General features: G+C 35.3%; 3 protein-coding genes and 1 long non-coding RNA gene across 14 annotated transcripts in view; 2 read left to right on the forward strand and 2 right to left on the reverse strand.

The window, feature by feature from the left end:
- The window catches only part of LOC126856728 (dedicator of cytokinesis protein 9), a 12,457-nt gene extending 8,436 nt beyond the window's left edge, over positions 1–4,021 (reverse strand). For all 6 annotated transcript variants that reach the window (XM_050605520.1, XM_050605515.1, XM_050605519.1 and 3 more), the window contains exons 1-11: positions 3,877–4,021; positions 3,438–3,554; positions 2,991–3,169; positions 2,834–2,903; positions 2,229–2,669; positions 1,604–2,095; positions 1,301–1,467; positions 997–1,158; positions 786–865; positions 157–410; positions 1–67 (exon numbers count right to left, since the gene is read on the reverse strand). The exon at positions 1–67 is cut by the window's left edge and continues 175 nt beyond it. In XM_050605520.1, coding sequence (XP_050461477.1) covers positions 1–67; positions 157–410; positions 786–865; positions 997–1,158; positions 1,301–1,467; positions 1,604–2,095; positions 2,229–2,669; positions 2,834–2,903; positions 2,991–3,169; positions 3,438–3,554; positions 3,877–3,975 — 2,128 coding nt within the window. In that variant the 5' untranslated portion in view covers positions 3,976–4,021. The remainder of the gene's footprint in view (positions 68–156; positions 411–785; positions 866–996; positions 1,159–1,300; positions 1,468–1,603; positions 2,096–2,228; positions 2,670–2,833; positions 2,904–2,990; positions 3,170–3,437; positions 3,555–3,876) is intronic.
- Positions 4,022–4,034: 13 nt separating this feature from the next.
- LOC126856734 (protein CWC15 homolog B) lies at positions 4,035–5,889 on the forward strand. Its single transcript, XM_050605531.1, has 3 exons — positions 4,035–4,418; positions 4,639–4,942; positions 5,551–5,889. The coding sequence occupies exons 1-3, from the start codon at positions 4,288–4,290 to the stop codon at positions 5,791–5,793; spliced, it is 678 nt and encodes a 225-aa protein (XP_050461488.1). The 5' UTR covers positions 4,035–4,287; the 3' UTR covers positions 5,794–5,889.
- A 4,459-nt stretch (positions 5,890–10,348) lies between these two features.
- On the forward strand, positions 10,349–21,643 carry LOC126856733 (protein 60A). Its single transcript, XM_050605529.1, has 6 exons — positions 10,349–11,040; positions 14,159–14,345; positions 17,161–17,318; positions 20,644–20,829; positions 20,970–21,046; positions 21,228–21,643. Exons 1-6 carry the CDS (start codon positions 10,644–10,646, stop codon positions 21,486–21,488), a joined length of 1,266 nt encoding a protein of 421 aa, XP_050461486.1. The 5' UTR covers positions 10,349–10,643; the 3' UTR covers positions 21,489–21,643.
- Positions 10,931–20,628, reverse strand: LOC126856735 (uncharacterized). Of its 6 annotated transcripts, none has more exons than XR_007688401.1 (7): positions 19,046–20,628; positions 17,795–18,487; positions 17,528–17,703; positions 15,041–15,986; positions 14,636–14,834; positions 11,493–13,859; positions 10,931–11,070 (listed from the first exon to the last, which is right to left on the reverse strand). It is a non-coding gene; the product is annotated as an uncharacterized LOC126856735 (long non-coding RNA). The 6 variants fall into 6 exon arrangements; XR_007688400.1 differs by having other exon boundaries at positions 11,054–13,859; positions 19,046–19,841; positions 20,273–20,628; XR_007688403.1 differs by having other exon boundaries at positions 11,054–13,859; positions 19,046–19,267; positions 19,549–20,628.
- Positions 21,644–21,665: the final 22 nt, after the last annotated feature.

The following is a 21,665-nucleotide window of genomic DNA, read 5'->3' on the forward strand; positions in this document are numbered from 1 at the left end:
TGTGATGTAAAACTGTGCATGATGCTCGCAAGCATAACAATGGTGTACCAGGTCTTCCATAGATCGCCTGTCACAAATAGTAAAAAGAAAAATAAGGGCTTATAGATTCCATAATATTCGTATAAACTCATAAAAAAAAGCTTTTATCATTCGTACTCGTAAAGGTTTGACATTCTCGCCATCATCATCGCGAAGTTCCATGATGCACGCTATGTTTCTAGCTCGAGTAAATATTTTCTGGCTATCAAAACAAAGCGTCTGCGGATATACGTAGAGATGATTGATGTATGTCGTGTATGGATGCACATCTCTTTCAGAAGTACTCTCAAACTCGGCGATCTCAATCGTCGGCTCTGCCGTTGGAGGTATTGGAAATGGCTTTAAAGGTGCTAAGCAGGTCGATAATGTATCTAGAAATCATATTGTGTTCAAAACTATAAATTTTGCTTTCATAATAAGAATTAAAAATCATTTTGTTTGTTACAAGGATTGCTAAAATAACTACATTTAAAAGAATTAAAGTTACGTGCAAAAATTGTTTGGTTTTTGTATACAGATATTGCATATTCAAATTATTTTTTCTCAGGTTTTTTATTTTTTAAAGCTCAAGATTTGTAAATTTTTTCTTAATCCTGAGATACTTTTAAAATATTTTACAAAGATCATCATAGTCAAAAGTCAAGACAACTTTTTTAATAATATTGTATTAACAGTTTATATGTATATTATATAAATTAAATAATATAATTATCGTTTTATATAAGTTCTATTATTAAATTACTCACTTTCTGGGATGTCCATAACAGATTCTATTTTGATTTTTAACCAACCAGGTATCACAGTCAATTTGCTAAGCTTTTCAGGCCTGTGAGAAAATTTTATTGATATATTGATTATATCTGAATACACATTAAAAAAAGCACTAAAGCTATAATATATAAATATCATTAAATAATATTAATTAATTATAAGCATACTTTCTATATGTGTGCATACTTTCTATATTCTGAAAGAAGTTTCAATAATTCTTCATCTTTTATTTTATTGTTTTCCTGCCTATATATCGCTGGAAAATCTGAGGATGTATCCAATTCGTTACTATACAATCTAAACAGTGGTCTTGCAGCCCATGCAAATGGCATTCTATAGTTTCCCAGCCTAAAAGAAAAACAATTGCAAAGTCTTTCACGTAATCATTTCTTTAATTGTCTAGTCATTTCTTAAATTGCTCATTTAAATCAAAAGATTTGTGTTTCGGTATTGCACAATACAAAAAAATATTTGAAACTTACACTCTTACCTTTGACAACATGCTCGGACTTGTTTGTGTACTTTTAAGCCCAATCTTGGATCCTTAGTAGCTCTCAAATATGGTTCTGAGATTTGATATATGTTCCCTTGGAGCAATTTATCTATTCTGACAACGAGAAATATGTCTGGATGAGGATTGTTGATATTGAATATGGCCTGCAACAGCAATTGTTTTTCAAACTTTGAGTATTTTTTATAAATCTTTATCTCATATTTATATTTGTAAAATTATATATAATGCAAAATTATTTCTCCAATTTTCCTCATACTTATATATATAATAATCACACACCTGTTTTGGAAACTTGATCCAATCTGAAGGAATGTTTTTCAACTCCCCAGGAAGAGTAATATCTTCCGTCTCCGTTGTGATTCCTGCGGGACTCAATTCTCTCGTCATATCCCGCACCATTTCGTGATTAATATCGAAATGAAAGTTCTCTGTGAGTTTTCTACCATTTCTCGCGTCGAATAAACTCAATGTTGTATAATAAGGTTCCACTTGGCACAGAGATTCCTTTTCGTCAATAGGCGCTTGCAATCGAAACTTGAGGCTCTCACATTTGACAAAAATTCTATGGCCAAACTGCTCCTTATAAGGATCCACATTGTGATCGGCAGATTGCCCTGTGTTTATCTTGGCATGGGGTATGTAAGGATATACACTGAACAATCTTTTTCTGTTCTCTCTCCTTGCTAGAGCAATGCTAGTATCAGTCTCCCTGGAATACTTTATCAGTTGTGGATTCATGCTCTGTTCAAGACCCTTCAATGTGCCATAAACCTAAAATTAAAATATGAAATAATTAGAAAGATTTATCTTACTTATATAAAATCCGTTTTTTAATTTTTATAAAAAAAAAGTTAAAAATTAATAATCGATTAAAATAACTCAGAGATAATAATGATTGCATTACCTGCATAGGTTGTGGCGATGGCGGAGGCGTGTTACAGGTTCTCTCCAATGAAGCAGCACGTTTTTCTTCTTGCTGTTTATAATGTTGTAACACAGAACTGAGCTTCAACAACCAGTCTTGCATATCGGTCTCACTATCGGCAGCCAGAGTATAAGATTTATGAGTGTCGCTCATTCGTAGCTCGAAACAATATCTCCCGCGTTTTGAATTTCTAACAACTTCTGTACAAAAATCCATCACTATTGTCAGTTTTGCCTCCCCCTTTCTCTCATCTTTGAAAAATTCAAGTATATAAGTGCCATCAACCTCCTGTCTGAGATGACAAAAACGTCTCTTGAATGATTTCGAACCGATATGAGCAAACATTCTATCTGTACTACCAATCTCAGGACCTTTCATTAAATAGCCTTCCTTCGTTATTCCATCGTTTTTTGTCAATTCCTATAAAAATATATACATGCTTAGTTTTTTTTAAACGTATAATGAAAATATAGCTCTCAAAGAAACATTTGAATAATATTTGAATAACTCAAAATTTTCAAAAGATTCATCAAAAGTGTCACTAATATTACAATGAAAATCTTTTAGAATGAAAAGAATATTACCTCATCTATTTGATCTACTTCTGTATCAATTTCATATACTTCATCTTTCAGATCGTCCGCTTTTGATATTCTAGAAATTTAAGAAAGAAAAGAGAAAAAATATTTACAAACCTATAAATGATTTTTAATAATTAATTTTGATGTTAAATTCATGTACCTTGGCAATTCGAGATAAGTTCCACTGTACGCCACATATTTGTAATGTACAAGATTCCAATTGGATGTATAACTGTGTAAACATTCCTTTGTCAGAAGATTTTCCGCTCCTTCTTCGCATTCTGTAATATGCTGTGCCGTTGGAACCATGCTACGATATCTTCTTGGAAGAACCACTTGCTGCAGAAAAATATATATTTACCAATAATAATCATAATTATCTACTTTAAAAAAAAAAAAAATATCTCAAATTTTTTCAATTAGACAATTTTGTTTCTTTACAAAATTAAATTAAAGACATATAAAAAAATAAATTATATTTTGCATGTATTTCATGTATTTTTATCTTGTGTCCTATTGTTATTCTTGTTGTGCTGCCTTATCTTTAAATGAAACGGATGATGCTGACAAGCTCATAGATAAGCAGTATGAGATTGCGATAACTCACAGAAATATCATCCTGAGGATATAGCAGTAATTCTCGCTGAGGATCATTTTGCAATAGAGTCTTATTCTTCAGGATAAAATTTTCAAAGTCAATGGGTTCGATCAAGTGTGGTTTATTCTGCAAAAAAGAAATACATAAATAAAACAATAATACAAATCTTGAAGATAGCAGAGTCACATGATACAATTATCAAAATATATAAAGTCTACGATTTTTAAAATATCTCTATAAAACCTTGGCTTGTATTTAAATATGATAAGGACGTCGTCAAATAAGGTGACGAATTTAACTGATAAAGCTTAAAATTCAGAGCTCCAACAGCTTGTTTACACTTTATGCTCAATGATAGAGAAGATTCCCGCGCTCTGGCGATAAGCATTCTCGCGTATATAAGGTAGTAGATACCCGGGGATAGGCATCGAAGGTTGATTGATCTCACCTGCACCGTACTCTCGCGGACGACTTGCGACACGGTTTCCCGTAACTGCGCTGCCATGCCGGGTTTCCCCAGGCCGCGCGTGAACTTCCTCTCGCTCATCTCGCACGTCAGAGTTGATCGATGCCAATCGATCCCGGATCAGATCGGTCGTGTCAGGTCGCATCGATCATCGCACGCGGCCCCGCCGGAAAACAATTGAGGGCATCACCCGCGACCTATTGTGTGTGTGTGACAATCGATTAAGATCGCCAACAACTCCCGTCGGCCATCACACGATTCCCGTCGCCCCCGTTGAGCAGAGGACAGTACCAACGATCGCGTCAGCAGCTCACATATGATCTGGTCATAGGCTGCTGGGTCGAGTGTTGTGACGGAATCGCAGTTTTAACTCGAACGTTATCGTGGAAAAATATGACAACGGCGGCGAGGCCGACTTTCGAGCCTGCCCGGGGAGGGCAAGGTCGAGGTGAGAAGGACTTGAGCGCAATTTCGAAGCAATATAGCAGCAGAGATTTGCCATCGCACACGAAACTCAAGTACAGGTAAACGAGAGGGGCGAGAGTTAATTACAAATTTATAAGTCTTCGGAAATCTGCTGTTTCTATAAATATTAGTAATATATTAGTAATAAATATTAGTTGCATATTAATACACAAAAACGTGTAGAATCCTTGCGCAATTTGCTATTAACAAATATTATTTTTAGGTTAGATTACAAGAGTTTCTTCTCTTCCTTTATTTACAATTAATGTTCCTTTGCAGAGAATATGGACAGGGAACGGTCGACGAGTTGCGAAATCGTGACTTCAGGAAAGAATTAGAGGAAAAGGAACGAGTGGAAAAGGACAAAGGATCAAGCCGCCGTGCTATTGAACCTTCTAGAGAATCAACTACATCCAGTGCAAAAAGACAGAAACTAGATCAAGTTCCTGCAGCTAGTTTAGATGCAGATGATCCACTTGATGATGATGAATCAGATTCCGATAGTGATGAAGACGACATTAATGAGCTTATGGCTCAGCTCAATAAAATTAAGAAGGAACGAGCAGAGGAACAAGCTAAGAAGGTATAGTAAATCTGTGCTATTATAAGGCTGTTTCGATATTCACTGCTAGTATTGAAAATCTATAGTCATGTATACTATAGATTTTTAGTACTGGCAATGAATATCGGAACTTAGCTTATATTAAAACACCTTGCAAAATCAATCAAGAATAAAAAAACGCAAATTATCTTAAAAGTTAAAATATATGAATCCTTAGAGTGATAAATTAGTTATTTTATAAATGTCAAGTTTCCTGAGAACATGCAGAAAACAACTCCAAATCACTGGCAGATCAATCAATTTAAATATATAATTTTATGAAGCAGTGTTAAACTGCAGTAAGCTCAATGAGTCTAATAGACTTAGTCTATAACTTTAAATGCATGCTTTGAAAGTTATAAAATAGACTTGCACAAAAATAAATACATTGTTACATATAGCAATTTTTGAATAATTGTAGGAAGTGTAAAGATACATAAAGATATGTAAAAAAAAATAAACAAAAGTAAGAACCTTAGAAATAGATATTTGCTGAGTCTAATAATAATGTAAAATATTTTGACTTACTAGCTTCTATTCACATCATATTTTGCAAGAAATAAAAAAACGTATTGTTTTAAATTTTGCAGGAGATGGAGAAACGGCAAGAAGAAGAGAGAATTCGCATGGAAAATATTTTATCTGGAAATCCTTTGTTAAACTATTCATCACAAAGTGGAAGAGTGGATATGAAAGTACGAAGACGATGGGACGACGATGTTGTCTTCAAAAATTGTGCACGTTCCGAACCTAAGAAGAAACATGACATTTTCATCAATGATTCTCTGCGAAGCGAATTCCACCGTAAATTTATGGAGAAATATGTTAAATAATTTATTAATCAAGTATTAACATTTATTAATCAAGTATTAATATTGTAAATAGATTTTTTAATGAATATTATATTGAATAAAAGTACATTCTTCTCATCTTTTACATTTTTGATTCTAGAATAAAGTATAAAAAAAATTATGATTAAATTAAATTATTTGTGCGCATTGTGTTCCCCATTATTGATACTATAATACAAAGTGATTGCATATATAAAGATTATAAAACAAAAATCAACTATTCTATTGCCTTCTGTATTTCTCAGACAAAAAAACATTTTAAATATTTATAGGATATTTTTCCTTTTTTGTTTTATTATGATGATATACAAATGCTAAACTATAGAATTTTTTATTCTACTCAACTCATATTTTATTTTACATATATGTGACAAAAATATCTGTAAAGAAAATAATTTTAACAAAGATTATTGATGAAAAATAAATGTGTTATTTAAATGAAATATTCTATTATAATTAATGTATTGGTTCCATCCCTTAGATCCCTTCTACACAAAACAAATTGATTTGTTCATTCCACGGATAAACACTTGAAAGAAAAGAGTTTGCGGGAGTGCGGTCTTTCGCTTCCGTAGATCTTTGGTTCCGCAATTGTCTAGAGCCCGTACATATAATACACATATAGTTAAATAATGAACAATATATCTTTGGCGATTCATCCGTATAAATGTCATTTCCCTCTCGATCCGTAAAGTTTTGTATCTCTGAACTGTGGATTCCTGCCAATTTCTCTCCCTCTCCTTTCTCCACGCCACTCCGACATTTCGTTCCTGATTCATATCAACGACTGTATGTCAAATTATATGTGTAGTATGCATGTGTATGTGGTATGTGTATGTCGGTAGCGATCCGGTCTCGGACTCTCGGACAGTGCGCAACGAATCACGCGCTGGGTCAAGTATAACCGGTCCCACAGGGGCCCTACCGGGCCTGTGGCAGCAGGCAGTCTACCGGTGCAGCTGGTTATCGCCAGTAGACTTCTTGGCACCAACTTGACATCGACATGGCCAACCGACTTAAGAGCCAGTCGTCGTCCCACAAAGAGGCAACGGAACTTGAGAGGAGCGTACCTGAATTAACATAGATCGATGATAGGGATTTCATTTAGCGAAACTGATGTTAATTTCCAATCATCGAGAGAAATCGGCAGTTGAATCTAAAAATATTCGAATATGAATTTTTTGTGCTTTTTTTTGTGCCATTCCATTTCCTTTGGTTCACTTGATAACGTGTCGAGCATTAGAAAATCTATTTCCTCAATAAAAACGTTCATATATTTTCAAGTAAATTCTCATATTTGGTGATGACGTCATTAGGATATGTTTCACTAAAAAATTTTCAAAATCTAAATGTAATTATTTTTGCTTTTAATTTTAATATTTTGCTGTCACTTTGAATGGAAATTTACAGTGACAGCAGAATATTAAAATTAAAAGCGAAAAGATTATTTTTATCTTTTTAATATGACGTTTGTACAATACATAAAATCAACTCTAAACATTAATTTTGGCTACATATTTTTCCAAAACAATAATTATAAGCAAAATATTCTATACTTTACAGTATTTTGCATGCAATGTGGTTAAATTAAAATTTAGAAAAGCTTTTAGAAAATTTTCTACATATTTTTTCGATGAATACACTTTTTTCTATGATCGAGTCAACAAGAATTCAAGACATTTTTATCTATTTATATTTCTGTATCTTATGAATGTTTTTACATATCTAGTACAGGATAATTAGTAGAATACGTACTTTGATTGGATAAAAAATGTTAATTTTCGAGATAACTCGAAATGTATTAGTAATCCCATAAATATAGAAAGTGTAAGCATTTCCATATTTATATGTCGCAATCACATGTGTAACCAGTTCTTTTCGATGTAGAACAATTTAAAATTTGATTAAGCAGAAGATTTATATAAGATTGAGAAATAAAAATTAAAAACTGTCAAGCTTTAATTACGTAATCGTTTATCTCATCAAAACTTGTATTAGATTTTATCTCTTTCTTTCAAGCAATCTTATTATAATAATATTATTATAATTTCGAAAAGAACCTTTCTCTTCTGAAATCACACGATACCAATTTATACCGCGAATAAAATCAATTTATAAAAGTTTGAACAAAAGAAACACTTTTTGGAAAGCTGGCACGAATATGTATGGATTTGTTTTTAAAAAATAATTCAATTTAATTAATTTTCGAATAGTCTTAAAAGAATTAATAAAATTTCGATATGTATTTTTATTCACACATCGCTCATATATCGCCTTCATTTGATATTTACGGCTTGAATTCACTTTCACCACACAGGCCGCTAATCAGTTATATTCTGTTCCTTTTACATTTTATGGAATATGCTGGCTATGTATACAAATATAGATTTAGAAAATTACGCAAAAATTATATATTTATCTAAATATATATTGATAGTGTCGATTAGAGAGAGAGAAAGAGAGAAAGAATCAAGTAATTACAAGTTCATTATTATTCTAATTTAATATAGTAATCTTAAAAGAAATACGCTAATAAAATGGACCTTTAAAGGATATTTAAAGAGATATTTCATAAAATTATATCATTTCATAGATGATTTTTTTTTTAATCACTTAACAGCTCGAATCCGATTGTCTTTATTGTCATATTTTATTAAATAAGAATGTAATCACCGAACTAAAGAAATATTAGTTACCTACATAGAGAAATCTTTTTACAGCCTCTCACATGGGCCGCCATCGCGTCCTCTAGTCCTGGTCCACGATACCACCTCGTTAAAGAGAGTCGAGTTATCGGCGACCAGTCCTGGTTGCCAATATTAACCGCCTACTCGTTCATCAGGGGCGGTCCTACCTCTAGGATCCAGGAACGTGCAAATAATGAGTCACAAATTCGCTTCAACTTCTGCTGCGTTTCAGGAGTTGGGATGACCCTGTAAATTTTTCATAATTTTAATATTTCACGTACAACCTCAAGGATATTGACTTGTCAAAAGTTTTAGTAAGTATTTAGTAACTGTATTCCATACTTGACATAAATTACCTCTAATAAGCATCATAAAATTTCAGTTATTACTTCAATTTTTCAACACTATTACAGCTGATGCTGAAGAGTATTTAGATAAACGTAAATTAAATTAAATTGATAACGGAGAAACCTCAATTCTTCTAGTTCGCAGATGTCACGATTCATGCGCGCGCGTGTCTTCTTTCTCTTTCATGTGTTATTCTGTTTTAAAAATTATAGATGCTGTTAAATAGAGATTAAGCTCTAATTTGGAGTAAACTGTTATAAAACAACATCGAATGACAATAAGACCATATACGTTTGCGTATAGTAAACGAAGAAGAACACGATGACGAGTGCTCAAAGATAGAAAAGATCGATGTTGGCGGTCGAATGGCGAGAGTGGGGCCGATCAGGCCCCACGATACAGGCCTGGGAGGCGGTGAGCTCGCTGAGAGACGACTCGGGACGACGACTGGCATGGGCCAGACAAACAGACTGCCACTGGCATCGCGAGAGTCGTCAGGAGTCATCCACGGTGACCTATGGTCATTCACAGTCCATCGACGACAAGCATTCGCGTTGATTCCTGCTATAATTTGTTGATAGACACATTTTGCAAGATCATCCGATACGATTCTAGAAATATATACTGCTGATCGAAGAGCACGACTGTCCTTTATCACGGATAATCGATCCTGATTGTCATTTCAGCGATATTGCGCTAGTACGGTGATAAAGTGTGTCGGAGAAATATCCTGAAGTACTAGAAGAAACAAGGATATATACTTCACCAAGACGCGCAGACAAAGTGATCGATTGTTCTGCGATCAACAGTTATCACGGATTGAATCGTCTCTTTCGGAAGAGCAACAAGATATTGATATGCGCGGAAAGATTGACATGTGTTTTCGTTGTGAGTGAAGAAAGAGATGAGCGAGATCATAACATTGAAGGGTAAGGTTTATGACAGTTATTTTTGATGTAACATAAGAGTTTCGTAAGAGCGAAAACGCCGGGCTGATCAACAGAAAAGACGCAATGCACCGTAAACTTCTGATCTCTTTCATCGAAATTGTCAAATTCCGACACAGTCGTATCGATGCAGAATATTTGATACGCGCCAACGAAAACGACGATCGTGACAATCGTTTTCTTCAAGATTTTCGTGGTACCAGCGGAAGACGAAACAGCCGAACGAGTTGCAATACCAAATCATTAAGTCACTAAGGACACTCGAAAAGTTGTTGGTTGTCCGCGAGCGCGCACGCAATGTCCTGACAACGAAATCGCAACACGCGCAGTCGATCAAGATCACCGTTATTCAAGACTCTCGATCGCCAATTCGCAATCGAATAATTGGTTCCCAAAGATTGTAAGCTGTTTAGACTGAGATTCTTGAAACGAACAGCTACTAGTGTTATCGAACATTTTTAATTCGATTTAATTCTCGAATCATTCATTTCATGGATTCGTTCAGGCACTCTAAATGGTTGTAGAACTTTTCATAATTGATTGCTGAAAAAAACACACGTGTTTTACACAGTGAAAAAATTATAGGAATTGTAAATCAAAATAAAGATTAGAAACTTTTCTTTTGTGAATAAATGCGTGAAGGAAAGTAAAGAGAAGAAACAGATTAAAAAATTACAAGACAAAAAAAAATAAGTTGAAAAAATCTGTTTAGTGATTAGCGCGAGTCAAACCAACTCTTGAATCTTGAAGAAAAAAATAATAGACAGGAGGACGGAGAGAAAATCGAGAGGAAAGATAGAAAGGAAAAACCTTGCGATTAAACAGACCTCAGCCTCTCTTCAACGTCAACATGTCAATCTGGCCTCTGTCCGTCCTGTTGTTCCTCACAACGATCCTTGGTGACCTCATCAGCATCGGTAGCGCCGAGAAGATGAGCGGTCTATATGTGGACAACGGTTTCGATCAGACAGTGGTCCATCGTGTAGTTAGTCAGCGTGAGAAACGTGAATTGGAGCATGAGTTTCTGAATCTGCTGGGGCTCCCGGATCGTCCACGAAACACTATCGGCAGGCCTCCCCAGGTCAAGAGATCGGCGCCCAAGTTTCTGCTGGACATTTACAAAAATACTCTCGGCGAGGAAGAGAATCATGCGACGCATCATCGCAAGGCTGGGGAGTTCGACCTCACTGGCCAGGATCTAAAGGCGATTGATCAGAGCGATGTTATCATGACCTTTGCAGCACACAGTGAGTGATTCCAAATCAAATTTCAGAAATCTATCGAAAAGAATAGACATTAATGTAGAGTATTTGGAAATAGATAGATCCTTCGATTAATTAATTACGACTTTTCCAGTTAATTAAAATCACAAAACATCAATCAATTTCTTAATCATTTAAAAATTTAACTTAAAAATTTCTTAATCATAAACAAATGAGAGACAAAAATTTTCTCGCAAATTAAACTCAAGAAACGATTATTTATCTTAATTTCATCAATACTTCACTTTAAAGAACATATAAGCATATAAACAGAAAACGTATAAACAAATCAATATTGAATTTTAGAAGATTGCAAGAAAGTCATATCAGATTTTTATTAATGAGAAAAAAGAATCTATGCCAGATTCATCGAAGAACCTATGCTGGTTAAAAGTTCTATCGCAGAGGATACATTTATCTCACAAATAAAATGATACCTTCCCCGCGTTCATTCACCCGTCGACATTCGAATCACGAATTCAAATGCGCAGTGATTTATTTGACGCGTGACATCTTTGTGCTGTTTCGGAAAAGAAGTAATTAGCTGATGTATTACTAATGAGAATATAAATATATGTTACGTAAATTAACGTACAAAAACATAAAAAATATAACAAGTTTTAAGTCGTTTTCCTTTTAAAGTTTTCAATTTTAAAAATAATTTTACACAGGGAATAGATCGATTTAATAGTCTATTTTTTTTTTCTTTTTACTTGACGTTATACTCAAGCATCTTTTCGCAATTTTCAAATTCCTTGTGATATCAGGCATTTTCAAAAATGTTTTCCTGAGAAAAGTGGAAATCCTTTAAAGAGAAATCGATAAGATTAAGAAAACAAGAATACTTTTCCGCGTACATTCCTGAGGGATGAGATCACGAGGAGAATGAGAAACACACGTTCTTGACAATAATCAATACAAAATAAAATTTAGGATTATATTGTCGTTATCTATTTTGCAATTAAATCAAAATTCCACACAACTTTCGATAAAAATTTAAGATAAAATCTTTCCTCTATCTTTCTTTTTCTTTTTTCTTTTCCTTTCGATTCATGACGCAGATCACGGTATGAATGATACAAGGAATCGATTTGAAACAAGGAACGAGATATATTTCGCGAGAATAAGATAAGAGAAAAAAGGAAAGAGGAAGAGGGAACATCAGATTCCTCGGAAACCCGTTACTGCTTCCTCCTCCTCCTCCTCCTCCTCCTCTTTCTTCTTCTCTCCTTTCTGTACGTATGTCTGGTTTTCTATTTCGCTGTCGTCCTCACGTCGGTGAGAAACATTCTAGAATATTCGACGCAAAATGCGGCATGCATATAAATCCGATAATATCTATAACAAGTCGCCAATCATTGCGTACACGAGTCAAACATAGAGAGAGAGATAGTGAGAAAGAAACATAGAGATGCAGGGGAATCGAAAAACGGACGGGTAGGATTAATTCAGATACACACGTGTTCGCCATCGTATATCTTATGTACAAAGTTTCTGCTCGTCTCCCCCTACCATCGTGGGATACCCCCCTGGGAAAGACGAGTCAATAAGTATCTCTTTCTCTCTCTATCTCTCTCTTTCCTCGCGCGAAGCCACGGGCAGGTTAAAATGTCTCAACTTGAGGGCCCGAACTCGTCCCGCGTCCTTTTGCTCCCTTTTCCCACTTCCCTCCCGTATAATCTTCCTTCTTCGCGCGGACAGCCGACGGCCCGGAGGGAGAATGGCATGGCTACGAATAATGAAGATTAGAACGCTGGATTCTAGAGATGGATGAGATCCGCGACGGAATTAAATGTAACGGATCTGATCAAGAGAGAAGAGAGAGGAGTATGCCATATGAGAATATTTTACTGCCTCTTTTTTCATTTATGATGCGCACATATGTTTATCAGAGTATCGTGTCATTCTAGTTCTTTAACAAAAAAAAAGATGATTCATGTGTCAAAGTCGTGTGTCGAATTGAGTGATGGCAAAAATTTAATACGCTTTCAAAGGATTTATTATCTCAGGAATTAAAAGGACGTTCATGAAATTTATTCTACCCTTTTTCTCTTTTTCTCTCTCACTCTCTCGGTATCTTACTGTCTGTACATATATGAAAACACATATGGAAACAACATATACATACATGTAAGGAGACGCGGAGGGGGAGGCGATGGGAAGGTACAGCGCGGCGGCATAGCGTAAAAAACAAAAACGTATGGCTCGCCACAGAACGTTCCAAGACGGTCCCAAAAGCTATTTGGGACCACCCCGAGAGTCGAGGAGGCCCCGGCAATCTGGTACCGTTGGAATGCGACCGTCGGAACGAAAAAACAAAACAAATTTTTATGTCCTCCCCCTCCCTCTCATTCTCCTCTCGCGTCCCTCTTCGCATCTCGCCGCCCACAGTAGAGGCATTAGGCATTACTTAGAGCCCCTTCCTCCTCTTCTCGGCATCAAGTCTACCGCGAAGGAAGGGTACTTCTCTCTTACTACCTTTCCTTTGCTCACAGGACGGCGGCTGCTTTGGCGGAAAGAAAGAGGTCGATTTCATGCTGCGAATTGTCCACGATTCATTTCTAAGGATCTCCTCGGAGAGTTCAAGTGGGCTCACCAAGGGGTCCCATTATCGACCGATGCTTCTTTTATGCAGGTTTCATCTCACGATAACCAATATCTCCAAGAATGTTATCTTCTCGTTGGAAAGAGACCTAATTACTGTTCCATTGTAAATTTAGAGATTTTCGTAAAGTGGTTTGACCGAACTCTGTGTCACAGATTTCAAGATTGAGCCGCATCGATAAGAGTAGCCATTTACACCCCTAAAAATAGTATACATTAGTAGAATTCCGAAAAGGCTGAAGATACATGTATACATTTTCGAAATCTTCGACCAAGACAATAATAAATGTATAGAATTTTCTCGAAATATTATAGTTACACACCAAACACATAATATTGTCATGAATATTTATTTTAATATGATATATAAATTTTGAAATCTTGTAGTTCAATAAGATTTATGATTCTAAAATCAAATGTATGAATGGTGCGAGCTTTTGTTATATAATTATTATTGTTGACGCTCCTGAACTGATCGTAGACTTGTAATTTAAAATAGATCATCATGTCCCCGGGGTGAGGCATGAACGTGGGAAGAGGCTCTGGTTCGACGTGTCCGAAGTACCACCTCAAGAACACATAATTGGCGCTGAACTCAGACTGTATCGCGAGGCGAACGTCAAGGGTCGCAAGAATCATGGCTCTCACACGATCACGGTGTATCGAGTATTGAAAACCGATAATGGGTAAGACAAATAGTCCATATATTTATTTCACAATAATTATCCGGAATTATGCGTTATTCTAATCTAGAGGAAATATTCTAATGTAAATGGGAAAAATTAAGGAAATGTTAAAGAACGCAATATATTGAGATTTAAATTTTAGAAAGCTTGTAAAGGATTGAACATTTTCACCTTATTAATAATAAAGCATAAAGGAAAAATTGTATTTGTCGTTCGCTCGCTTTTGTGCCAAGGACGCCTGGGTTAGACCAATTTCATATTCCTTCGGGTTTTTGACATCGTCATCGTACCTCTAATTAGAAGATCCTTAATCCCCTTCGCCGAAAAAGTCCCAAGTATTTGTTCTACCTGCAGAAGGAGAATATTCCGGACGTCCTCTTTGATCCTTGACTTCTCCATCCTGCCTTTTTGTATCTTTCTCATTCGGAAGATGAGTTGTCACTCGTCGATATTTGGACGTTCGTTCAATTCCCGTTCTTATTATTGTATCTGGAAAATATAATTTACAAGTTTAGAAGAAATTATTTGCCAGAACGGTATGCAAAGAACGGATAATCGGTAGATTATAGCTGTCAAAAGCATATCGCGATTCAAAGATGATAAGCGGTAGCCACAGGACCACCGGCGGGAGCCCATTCGGATGGGAACTGAATCGTAAAAAGGAAAGTGTGGTGAGTTAATCCAAGAGGGCAAACCTCCTCTATGCCGGCGGTAAACGGCGACGGTCTGTCTAGAGACGCTTCATCTAATAGACGCTCCGTCACACAAATCGTGAATCATGAGACGATTCATCACCGTTAACGGCCGTCGTCGTAATTCTTCTTAACGCTTGTAAATGTTAGAGTACACTTTTAAGTATTCTTATATTAATTTCGATTGAGATCCGCAATTGTCTCTGTATTTTTTAGAAATTCTAATTGCCTTTCAAATTCGTTAAAAAAATAATTTTTATAATCAGTTTCAATAATACTTCTTCTTTGAGATTCTGATAGCCAACATTTGCTGAGTAGTCATGAAGATCTAACGGACGTCATCTACTTACTTGATATACATAATCGGCTTCATTAGATTCTTATACAAAAGATAATATATCATTTATAGCTATAAAAGAATAGCCACTATTGTACTAGTTATTTATTCATCCTATCATTTCGCAGTTTCGGCCACCTAGTAGCTGTTCGGCTTTTTAGTCTTTTGATTTACTATGAGGAATTGTAGAGTGACAGCGGACGGCACGTCTCGCTTTGTCTTTCTCTCCCTCTCCGAGAATTTTGGTGGCATTACGACCTGACCGATATACTGAGCCCCGACAGGAAACACTATTCCGTAAATTGAGGTAAATTAGCCGTGGAGACGGACTAACAGGCTCTCTTCGTGTTCTCCGTCTCCTTCGCCTACGCAGTTGCGTTCAGAGGCTGCGTCTCTCTTTTTCTCTCTCCTCCTCTTACCCTTTTCGCCGGCTGTTTCGGCTCTTTCCATCAAAGTCAAACTATGCGTGACGCATCCTCCATCCTCCTCCTTTTCTTCCTCCTGCCTCTTCTTCGTCGCGAGACAAGTTGGCGACTCGTTGCTTTCGTAATAAGATCTCTTCACGGTACATCATTATGTTACGGAATTCCAATGGTAAACGTTCTTCTTGAACTGAGAAAAGTTACATTTGAAATTAAAATGACAAGATACTATCTCTTGTAGATGAAGATTGAAACAAAGCTAAAGAATTTCAAAAATCTCTAAAACAAGATTACGTGTTATATCACGTGTGAGATTATCAAATTTAATATCATGCAATGAAATAATAACAATAATATCTAAATTATTTATATGAATAAATAATATAGACAATTATTTTGCAGAATTGAATATCAATTGATCTAATTTTCTATTACAATAAAAATTTCATCTTGTTTTTTGAGAAAAAAGTTTGCTTGGGCATTCTCAATCTGGATTCGTCAAATAATAAATCGAATTCACATTGAATCTTTATTTGATTAAATGGAAAATCATTGGAAAGCTCGACTTTAAAGAACACGCGCAGCTCGTTTAATCACGATAATCGATCCGCAGAAAAACGATAAAAGCTAGATGCTGCGAAGATTATTTGCTTAATGAACAATGATCGGTGTGTTTCTTCACTGAGTTCTTATTGATGCGAGGCACGTGCGAGGCTTCGCGATTAATTAGAAATTACAATCCGGAGAATCACGACAAAGCATCTTCGTGCCGAGATACATCACGCGTAATGATCTCGGTATGCTGTTGAAAACATTATTAGTATGTACATGTATATATACGCTTTATCGATTAATACAAAACAAGAATACCTGTCATTGTACCATAATTAAATGTGTACGATACTCACATTTTCGTATAATATAATCATTTAAAATCCAAATTAAGATATAATATTTAAATAAAAATATGTGTCGAGACAGAAATTATCTTACAAATGTATTTGTTATTTAACTAAAGAATTTCCTCTGTGTACATGAATTTTTTATATTCGAGAGTGCACAGAGTTTTTTAGAATTATTCATTTTCATTTTGATACAATCAGTTTTTATTTAGTCAATATTTTTATACCAAATTTCAAAAAGTATATTGCTGTGTGTACGCGTGTAATTTTTTAATATTAAACTTTAAATAATTTGTGGTATCCCGATATTAAATTGTGCGAATTAATTTAATAGTATAGATTAGAATATTAATATGATAATTATATACGCATGATAAAAGAATCTATACTCATTTTTATATCGTTTAATGCAAATCCAGATACGTATAATCATATAATATATGATTTATTTTGATATTTCAGGACTCGAGAATTACAATACGTCGATGCCATAAATATAACGACCAGCCAGGAGGCTGGTTGGCTGACATTGAATGTCACCGCGGCTCTCGATCATTGGGTGAACAACCCTGATGAAAATCGAGGGATATATCTCTCTGTGCATCCCGCCGATCGTTTAGGTGAGCAATGCATTTATTCATAATTGCTCTTATCTAATCTATCTATATCTTATCTAAGCTATCTAATCTTATTTTCATTTCGAAGCTACAAAGCATTTATTCTATACAAAATATCGAGCTTTCTTATATCGTTGTTACTAATGACCTAATGAAATGCGATATTTCTAAAAAAGAGAACGTTTCCGCGTTTTAAAGAAGCATTACTTCACCTTTATGGCTGAGAGTCTCCTCCTATTAACTGTGTTTCCGTTTAAGCTTCTCAGCCCGACTTCTTGGGAATAGCGCGCTAAATATAGAACGACTTGATGTAAACACGTACGATGTTTATCGAGATTGGGTCGCAAGTAAAGCGCGAATTCGAGTTTTAACTCTTACGGAAATGTACCTGCTTTCAAACATGAAAAAAATATAACAGATGAAACAACGTTAATTAATCCTTTAAGTATTAAAGATTAACGGCCATTTGTATTACGTACGATATTTAACGTAGCTTCGAAATAAATAGTTTATTTGGAGGAGGCAATTTTTAGCGGCGTATATCCTTAACGATCATGTATTCGTATCTTTCTTCAATGTTACACCTGTTCAGCGCTCTCACTGTCATACTTTTGTTCTGCTTAGCTCATGTGCGTGATATGAAAGATTAATAACTTAACAGCGCCTCTGTTGAATCTTGAATCTCTTCCTGGTCTTCTTGGGCATTTGATATCGTTGATGCTTAGTTGTCCTTTTATTTTAGCGAATTTTTGATGCTGCAAATTTTTCATCGATTCAAAAGTCCTTGTCATAGAAAAAGACTAACAGTATATAATATAGTTGCAAATTTGCATAAAGCAAATTTCGGATATTGGACATTTATTCACATAATTTTTTTATAGAATTCAAATTGTTATTGAATCATTTTCAACATTTTTCTCTCGATATCGTTATATTCTCTCTATATACTTCATAACGCAATTTATTTTATATCTTATAATTACGCAAAAAAGCGCAAATGTTCTGTCGCTTTCAAAATTATTCCCTTGAATAAATTTGCTTGATCATGTTCACGATTCACTCACATACTTTGTTACTATTCGAGATACATCGTCTCTACGATGGCTTCCCACACTGATGAGATACTCACGAATGTGAGATGTACTTGCGTTGAATTCAAGAGGACGGGCAATCTTAAATAGGAAAAGAAAGAGAAATAAAATAAGATACACAAACAGGCAGAAATTGGGTTCGATTTTTTGGTCATTGAATCTCTCTGCACGAGAAAGGAAGATCAATAAAAAAAGTTATATCTGTTTATTAGATTATCGAGATGGAAAATCTGATTACTCAGATAATATAAATGTAATGGTTTTTGCAAAAGAAATTTATTGTTTAACTATAACGTGAAAGTGTATTTAAATATTGGATATTTTTGTAATTAATTTTGTACAAAAATTGTTTTATTTTGTTGTCAAATATTTAAAAATCTTTATATTCGACTCGGCAAAGGATACAGTATTTTATTCAAATAAGGAACATTTACAGTTTGATCTGTTAAATTCTGGTAATCTGTATAAAAAAATTGTAGTAAAAATGGCAATATGATAAATAATATTGAATATATTAATGATTCAAGTGTATACAAACTGCACTTGCGAGTATATGCATTTGTATGCGCGTTTATGAATAAGTGTGTGCATGTATATGCGGTTTGTTGTTTGCCGCGCCTAGATTATTTCATTACTTACTTCTCTCTCTCTCATTTGGCTGCTTTCCTCTTTCCTCTTGTCTCACTCTTCAGAACGCGCAACCGGTTTACCTTTGATCGTTCAATATAAAACGCAAGATCAGAGAGTCACATGCCTCTCACGAATCTTTACGCCTGATTCCTGCCTCTTTCTCTCTCTTTCCTACCGCGTGTTTCTCTCGTGAGAAATTCCAAGGATACATCGCCTATATCTAAATATAAACTAATCCGAAATATAAGCTATGACAATAATCACATGTTTATACATTTCTTGACTCTAGTATAGTTTCTTCGAGTCTGTAGTGACAATTTCAATAAGATTATTACAAAACAATCTTAATTGTCAAATTTGTATTGTTTATCGGAAATTGTAACTACACCGGAACCATATACAAGAACATATATTTAATACGATCATTCATTCGCCGGTCAATTGCTAAGGCCTTCTAACGGGAAACCGTATATGCCAGCCGACCATGAATGAGAAAAGATGATAAAAATTACTTGAACTTGAATGCACTTGAATGCGCGATCTCTCGCGATGTCTCTCCCGTCCACTCCGAGAATCCCGTCAGTGCATTCCTCAAGCGTGCAAAGTGCAACAACTGCGGCGGCAGGTGTCCGCCGCAATCACGGCGAATGCGCATTCCTGCCGGTCAATTTACTAGCTTTCTCGGACTCGCGGTGCGGCTGTACCACCGGCGACAGTAGATATCCCCAATCATTTGCATACGATGGTTTGTCGCGACCAAGCATTTAAGCGCCGAGAAATCGTCGATTTTACGATTACACAGCATCTAAAATTATCAAATAAATACAATATTATATAAAAAAAATATTAGCTCCTTTCTCTCTCTCTCTCTCTCAAGACTTTTATTCGTAGCAAAGTGAGAAAGAAGATATCAAGAGATAATTGTAAGAGAAAGCACAATTTTCTAACGATAGACTTATTAAATTATTATATTTATAAAATTATCATTTCGAAAACGATCGATAAATAATTCAACCAAAAATACTTCAAATATTGCTATCCTGAAATTTTCCAGAGTAATTAAGACGATTAAAACGTTGGCGCGTTCAAAGTGAATGTCTAAGATAGGCCAGTTGTGTGACTTTGCGTCGAGATTCTTGATTCTTAAGCGTTCAATATTCATGAAGGTTGACTATTAATAATCCCAAGAGAGACGCATTCTAATAAACATACATTTATCCAATACATTCTACTTACGGAGGCGATTCCATGTAAAGAAATATGTAAACAAGAGTTCTGTTTTCGCGACGCAAAAGCGCATGGCGATTCTCTTGTGTCAAGAGTAACGATATCTCGATAAAAAGCATATCGATATTTTTACGGCTTCTTTGTACAGTATATTTCTCCTTTTTCTTTTATATATTATATATTCTTTCCTTTCTTATATTTATATATTCTTTCTTCATTTATGTTATTTTATAACTATACTTTCCGAATTCTCTTTGCATGCGCTATACTTTTATTCTAAATATATTCTCAGAATAAATTATCATATACACACTATTATAACTAGCATCGTACAAGCGTGTTATCCATTCATTTCTTCAATCAGTATATCATATGTACAGTGCATGAAGTGAGACCGGAAGATATTGGAATCGTGGAGTTTCGGGGTGAGCCTGATAAACAACCCTTCTTAGTGGGTTATTTCAAGAGTTCGGGCATAAGGGAATCTAAAGTCCGTCAGAAGCGCGATGCCAGGAGGAAAAAGAGCGAATCCACCAGTTGGGATTATCGGAGCAATCCTTACACTGGTATGTATACTGTGTATAAAGTTATAATCTCGACTTAATTGAAATATACATAAACTTAGAAAACCTTTTTCGCTATGTTCGTTAATAAAATTTATAAATTGATGAAATCTTTGTATTGAGGAAAGAATTTTTTCTTGCAGATCCTGGTGCGACATTTTACTCACGGACATGCAGAATTCAAACACTGTACGTCAGTTTTCGCGATTTACAGTGGCAGGTGAGTGGAATTAATCAGTATATCTTATAGCTTCCGGTCCTTCGCCACATGCTTGATTACAATCGGAAAAGCAAAAGATCTGATAATTATTTGTTCGTACATCGTAGCTGCGATGAGGATTTTTAAATAACGCACGCTATGCATTTAATTCCTTACAATCTCTTCCCAATGTTTGTGTCAGGATTGGATTATCGCACCAGATGGATACGATGCGTACTACTGCAGCGGGGATTGCAACTTTCCATTAAACGCTCACATGAATGCGACTAACCACGCAATAGTCCAGACATTGGTGCACCTAGTGAGTCCGGGCAAAGTGCCCAAGCCCTGCTGCGCGCCCACTAAACTCTCGGCCATCTCGGTACTGTATTTCTTGGATGAAAGCAACGTCATTCTAAAAAAATACAAGAATATGGTCGTCAAGAGTTGCGGCTGTCATTAAATTATCCTCACGATATTTCTCGATTATTTTCTTTGTTGGATCCGGAATCTCGGCAAGTCTAAAGACTAATAAATTTAGAAAAAGACAAAGGAAACATGTTTTACCTCTCGTATATATTGTTAATTACGTATTAAATTAAAAATTGACAAATATTATTGCGCAGTATATTTCTGACAG

This window comes from Cataglyphis hispanica, chromosome 19, assembly GCF_021464435.1.
Source record: "Cataglyphis hispanica isolate Lineage 1 chromosome 19, ULB_Chis1_1.0, whole genome shotgun sequence".
Taxonomy (NCBI): domain Eukaryota; kingdom Metazoa; phylum Arthropoda; class Insecta; order Hymenoptera; family Formicidae; genus Cataglyphis; species Cataglyphis hispanica.